This window comes from Protopterus annectens, chromosome 4.part0 (assembly GCF_019279795.1).
Source record: "Protopterus annectens isolate FY-2018-M chromosome 4.part0, PAN1.0, whole genome shotgun sequence".
Lineage (NCBI taxonomy): Eukaryota > Metazoa > Chordata > Ceratodontiformes > Protopteridae > Protopterus > Protopterus annectens.
This window is the reverse complement of record NC_056733.1, coordinates 1591306705-1591314039: the sequence shown is the minus strand read 5'-3', so window position 1 is coordinate 1591314039 and position 7335 is coordinate 1591306705. Positions and strand designations below refer to the sequence as shown.

The following is a 7335-nucleotide window of genomic DNA, read 5'->3' as shown; positions in this document are numbered from 1 at the left end:
ACAACTAAACAATCGGGTTGCCGGTGTTTAGAATCTCAATAACACCATTAAAACTAAACTTGCGGTGTTACAATAAGAGACACAAATTTGCAGCAAATACCCCATTAAAAATCAGTTGATGCGTTGCCCTTATTTACATTGGCTAGAAATCCCAATCTACCTTACACATACAGCTCAAGATATTCTGAAAATTAATTTACTTGAAAAATACAGATTTAAAACTATACTTAACCATACTCAAGTTGTAGTCTTCTTCAATAAGTAATAACATCCAACAACGGTACTCTTATTTCTCCTGACCCAGCCACTAAACTCTTAGGAATAACAACGGACAACAACCTTAACTTTGATACTCACATTAACACCACAATAAAATTAGTTAACAAAAAACTAGGATCCCTTTACAGAATCAAACCCTTTCTTACACTAGTAGCTAGGACCGCTATAGCCAGAACCCACTTGATCTTTACTCTACTCTATGCTTCTCCTATATACACCAATCTCTCTAAAAACAACCTCAACAAACTAGCAACATCCTATAATAATACTGCTAGATTTGCTACAGGCTCTCCTTTCAGAATCCATCACTGTTTGAATTTAAAACAACTAGACTGGCTAGAATTTCTTAACCAGCTTCAATTTCACCAGCTTACAATAGCCCTCAAGACCCTGTACCAACCCAGCAACACTCCAATACTCTCTAGCCTCATTACACCTTAGAATTATCTCAAGAATCTACGCTCCTCAATCAAACTGCTGATCAATACTACCAAATCCAACAACTCAGCAGGTGACTCCTTGTTCTCTAACTCTGTTGGTAAATTATGGAATAAACTACCCTCTGAAATCACATCTCAGACTTCTCTCTCACTTTTTGAAAGGAATCTAAAACTATTTCTCAATAAACACTGGCTATGCTCCTGTACTAACCCTGACTAACTTTTTTTCCTTTACACTAATTTTCACCCTATATCCTTAACAATCTTCCCTTTAAAGTTTCAATATACTATACTACTGCATATAAAAATTTATGTATATATGTATATTGTACCTTCTCACGTAATCACTACGAGTATTATAAATTGTACTTCTTTTGAAAAAAATAAAATACTAATGTTTTTATGTAACAATTGCTGTTTTTATAATATCTGTCATAACTTCTATATCAATTTTGTATGTTTTCTTTCAGCTTTTCTCCCCGGGCCTCTACTGAAAATGGACATGTATCCAGCTAGACTAGCCCGGTCAACAAATGTAAAATAAATAAATAAATATTTCCTCTCCATGTACAAAACAAGCAACTCAGCTGGGGATTCTCAAGTCAGTAATAACTGGAACTCTACGCAACAGCAAATAAACCAGACAGACAAGACACACATCCTCCAGTTACTACTAAAACAATATTGAAGCAAAAATTGGCTCTGCTGCTGCACTGCTGCGCTCCAGTTAAAATAAATTTTGAGATTAGACCTGCTACCTTCTCTCAAAATACTCATTTTTTCCGCTTCTCCCTTTCCCCATCAAGCCAGAAAGATGCTCACTAAATCATAAGCCATAACTTTGTTTACATAAATTAGATCACTCGCAGGCTTCAAGTGGCAAGACATGATCTCTTCTTCTCTCTAATTAAACCAACCACTATCTGACTGCCCACTACCCCCCCATCACAGCTTCAATACCCTCTCCTCTTCTATCCAAAACCAACGCTTCTTACAAAAGTCCATATAAACCCAAACTATTCTCATTGTCCTAATTACTTTATATCTCAATCTTAAATATAACAATACATTTATAGTTGCACTACGTATCACACTATTTTAAATCATATATATATATATATATATATATATATATATATATATATATACACACACACACACACACACACACACACACACACACACATATATAAAAATAAATAAATAAAAATAAATATACACACACACATCAAATACAGTTAACTGATACGTGTCAAAACTGTTTAAAAATGGAGCTTTTCTCTGCGGGCCTCCACTGAAAAATGAGTTTATCCCAGTTGGACCTTCCCAGTAAATAAAGAAACGAAATAATAAATTAAATGCCATAGAATTGTTACACATTATGTCCTCAAAAGGTGATATGCATACCCCTTATGTCTTCATCGCTGTCAGTTTCCAATTCCACCTCATCTCCATCTGGCAGTTAGCTTATAGCCTTTAGATCCTTAATTCTCTGCACTATTAATGAGCTGTACTTTGTACTCCAGGGAATGATTCCCTCAGGCCCTATTTATACACCATGCAACTTTCAGCAGGTCACTTAACCAGACTGTTTTGCAATAACTGTGAAACTTGGGCTAGTCCCTTCAATGGTCTCCTGGCCCCTAAACGTAGTAACTACTTATGAACATTTAAATACAGTGAATAGCGATGGCAGGGCAGGAAGGGGTGAAGAACTCCCCAACATTACTCAGTCTAAGCCCACAGCAGCAGAAGGCAAACCAGCATCATGGCTACTGGTACAAGATAATAGCTTACTGGACAAAATGTCAAGTATAAGAGCACTGAACCCTATATGTCATCTGAAATGTTGACATATGGGAATAACAGGGAGCCTATATTGTTTTATTTATATATATATATATACTTTAGTTACATAAGTGAATGTCCTTGGGGAAGTCTACCTGAAACAAGAGCTAGTAGCAGATACTCATCATAACTTGAACAAAACCACTACTGACAAAAAATATAGTATAATAAGAACACTATAAACAGAAATTATAAATACACATAAAATTGCCATATAAAATTGCCATATAATGATAAGTGATAATATGACACTAAGGCACACAACAGCCAATAAATAAAAAACAGATGCAAAAGTGACAAATAAATTTGATACTCTCAGAAGACAATAATAAACATTAAAGTTTTAAATCCAAAATGAAACAATAACCTAATTAAACCCCAGACCTACCCTGAATAACTTTCTACTGGTTTTCAAGTTACTTAGCTACACCATTTATTTCACTCTTCATGAAACCTGTATGTGGAGGCAGTCTTTAATGGGTGTCTTCCTGCTTCTCCTTCAGACTCAAACACGTTTAAATTCTCCCTCAGGACTGAGAGCTCCCCTATAGTATAGTCTAACTTTGCAAGAAATCTGATCAATTTCAGTTTTGACACAATCATGAAACCTCTCTGGATCCACACTAGTTTGTGCCTCAGAGCCCAGAAAGCCAGGGAACACTTCATTTATAGACAGACTTTAATCTCAGTAATATTTTTAGTGGGTCCAGTACCACATCTGCTTTACTAAAATGGCCACTTTGTTTGGCACTGCAGCACCCTCCCCAATACAGCCCACATCTCATATGACAAATTTCTATGTGACACACTGTATTTTCCACCAAATGGCCATCTTAGACAGGCACTGGAGTAGCAGCATCACTCACCCCCTCAAGACATCCCACATCTCACTACAACACATTTCTATGTGCTTATTTAAATGTGGAACTTGCACTACAAAAGGAAAAAAAATTACGGAAAGTCTTCAAATATATTAAACAGGTTGAGTTAATACAAAAAAATGAATTTTATGTATTATCAGTAAACCATGCTTTCAAGTCATTATACTAAATGAAACTTTCTTCAGGCTTCAAAAAGTACCGCTCACGGGTCTTCAATTCTCAAGGGTGGACCAGCAACGTAATGCACTCTACACCAAACAGCACTTTTTTAGTTATCCTTCTGCACCTCTTGCTCCATCTTCCTACTACCCATTCATAAAATTACCTTCAATAAACAAAATAAGACAATAAATTACCTTCTGTTCTTGAATGCCAGTGACCTTGTTTGGGTCTACTGCAAGTCCCATCTCTGCCAGGTTCTGAGCTACTGTTTTCTTGTCATCCCAAGCTCGTCTGATATGGGAACTAAAATTAAAAGGCAAAGTAAGTTCCAGTGAAGAACAAAAAACAGGTAGGATGGTTTTTATAATCTCATAAAATGCATGGAAAATAGAAATGTCAAGAGTACACAGTATTGGCAAAGTTGACCCAAGCTGGAAACTCTGACCACCACCACATCCAAACACTGCATCACTTAGTGTTTACCTATCCTCTATAAATTTCACACATCAGTCCCTCACCCTCCTAAAAGGGTATTATGGCTCAATACGCTGTACTTGTCACATTAACAAGATACAAGATGTGCATGGTTATCAATAACAATTAAACTAAACAGCTTCCCAACAATTTTACTATGAATAATAACAAAGGTTTTAAGTCCAATATACATAAGAAGAGTACTTTCTCCAACAGTTATCTTGAATACACAATCGCCCCAGAAAAACAATGAGGAATATTTTTAAAGGATAATGTATACGTGCAGCTCGAATGACTTCTCAGTATACAGACATGGTTAAAGAAATGGAATATATACGGAATTTGTTTAGACAAAGAGGGCACCCCATAAATATGTTAAATGATGTAAGGGGTTATGTCATTAGTGAATGGGGTAGAAAATATCCCCCTATTTTAGGTTAACCTTTATCAGAAACTATCTCAGTGTGCAATGTAGATGATGATAAAAACTATCAAAGGACATGCATTTTGGAATACTCTCCTTATGTTAATAAGGTTAAACAGATAATGGCCAACAATTGGAACATTTTGTTAGCAGACGACGACATAAAGGATATAGTGGCGCCTGCACCATTCTTTGTTTACAAAATGGGTAACAACTTAAAAAGAAGTTTGAACAAGGGTGGGTTAATACACCGCAAGCCAAAAGACACACTAGGAAATGCGGATGTTGTAGACAATGTTCTAGTATATTAGAAGTTGAAGGGATTGTGTTGGAGGGTCTATATCAGAACATCAAAGTATTAAAACTTCAAATGTTCTGATATCAAACACTATTCATGACGCTAAGAATAGCGGTTAGAGAACAGCAAATTCTTTCCTCAGGAAAGAATTTGGTTGGCCATTTCTGTGGCTTCGCTATTCTTAGCGCTGTGGTGGAAAGTTACGGGCTGGGTTCAGGCAAGTGTGCGATTGTACGTTAGGGTTAGGGACGGTTTAAGTGAGTTAGGGTTACGGCACGGGTTAGGCGAGTGCGATAGTGATGGACCTTAGGGTTAGGGTTAAAGTAAGTGGGTAGATAGTAGTGTATGTTTATTTTAGTGTAGCGTTAGATGTAGAAATTTAAGTGTATGCGTGTGGTTGCTATTTGTTCGATGTGCTTGTGTTGTGTGTATGCGTTTCGGAGCAGCAAATTTTTTCCATGGGAAAAAATTCGTTGTTCTGAATGTCTGATATTTTCATGTTTAGATGTTTTGGGGCCGATGAAATAGCATTCGCTATTTTCATCTTTCGATAACATGATATAAACACGTGTTGGATAATATTAACAAAACTCGGGTCACATTCGCACAGGGGAATTGCAATTCCAAATGTGTTGTATATATGGCTAAATACATGGCCTGTCCATGTTATTACACTGGAAAAACAGAGAGATGTTTCAAGAATAGGATTTATGATCATTTGTATAATATTACTAAAAGAGACAAAACTATGCCTTTACAGGCACACTGAGATGAAAGGAAATGCACACATTTAAATTTGCCATTCCTGAACAGATTAAAGTAGGACCAAGAGGGGGTAATATAAAGGCCCTTTCAGGGTACAGGGAGACTAGACGGCAGTTACTGACAGATTCTTAAAATTTCCCCGGACTTAATGATTACATCACTATTAAGCCCATATTACAGATGCGTACATAGGGAAATGAGTATGAAGCCATTTAGATAGGATGTTGAGCAATATAATATATTTCTTTTTAGTCCATTTGTGTATTAATTAGTACACCAGGATTGAGTATTCAACCCTTGTCATTGTTTTTATTAATTTATATATAGCAAACAGCACATTTATACTGTTATGTGTATAGTTTTATTAATTATTGGTAGAGAACAGCGTGTTAGGAATTTTAATAAGGTTTGCCAAACCTTACATGCATTGTGTGAATGAATTTTTGTACCAAACAGCTTATTAATGCAATTGGTAGTATTAGATGTTTGGCAAACTTTTTTTGGCGCCAAAATGGCTTATAAATAGTGCAATTAATTAACTGACATTCTGATGAAGTCCACATCATTGCGGATGAAAGCGCTTAATCTTCTGTTGGTGAATTAAACAATTTTTTTAGTAAAAGGCTGCTGCTTTGAAGGGTGTGCTCTTTCAGTGAATCCATTACAGTTTGGGCATGTTACACGTGTTATTTTGGATTTACTTGGTTGCTTGCATGCTCAGTGTGATATTTGTTAACAAGATACAAGATGTGCATGGTTATCAATAACAACTAAACAGCTTCCCAACACTTGCCTCGCTTCTGACAACTTCACTGTAGTCTTCTTCCGCTATTACATAAATGTCATAGAATCAAGACTGCTGACACAAGGGAATCATTGTCATCAGAGATGCTGATGACATGGGTTCAACAAGGTGGTTAGAATGTGCAGTTCAACTGGGTAGCTCTTCTCTCTTGGGAAGGGGGTGAGGTTCACAGCCTTACCATAACCCTCAATGAATAGAGGGAGGGGGTGACTACTGCTGACAAATATCCACAAACTGGATTCATGATGACAAAGAAATCCAAAGAAGTCACAAAATTACATACCTGGATGAGACGGTTACTACACAATGTCCCCCACCCAAAACTAGAGTGTGCTTGGGATTTGCCACCCAGCTTTCACACTTCAGTTTAGAAAAAACAGAATGTTAACAAGCTAAAAAAGCCACAGCACACAAGTATGCTTAGAGTCTACCCCTTTCAACAAAAACACTGCCAATTTATTCTAATTGGTCTTCTAATTATTTTGGAAAACAATTCTTCATTTCATCCAGCCTCCTGCCCACTATCCCGAGAATAAAGTCTCTCATTTTAAAGGTAATTTCTGTATCTAAAGTTACTTCCCCCCACATTTAAATGATTCACATTTTATGCAGATAACTTGGGCATCTTTCGCCTGGGAACGCAGTTGCTAGATCTGTACACTCTATTTCTGGATTATTCTTAAACTACATTGCTGTGTGATGGTTTGTTATACCACTGTGAAGACCACCAATGTAACTTTGGAAAGTACAGTCCCCTTCAGGGGAGCTGCTCTGCTGCAAATCTTAGTATCACCTGCAATGACACCTTTTCCACTGGTACCCCTTCAATGTTGACTACCACCAAATCCCAGGGATATCATATTCTGTGGATCCACTTATATCTCCTCTCCCACCACTCTCTAGGATCTGCTATGGCAAAAAAAATCCATGCTACAACCCCATCATCTACCTGGAGGTCA

General features: G+C 36.9%; 1 protein-coding gene across 1 annotated transcript in view; it reads right to left on the bottom strand.

Moving 5' to 3' along the window:
• Positions 1–7335, bottom strand: part of NOP16 (NOP16 nucleolar protein) — an 86347-nt gene that overhangs the window by 65315 nt on the left and 13697 nt on the right. Inside the window, exon 2 of the mRNA XM_044069366.1 lies at positions 3805–3913. Within this exon, the coding sequence (XP_043925301.1) occupies positions 3805–3913 (109 nt within the window). The remainder of the gene's footprint in view (positions 1–3804; positions 3914–7335) is intronic.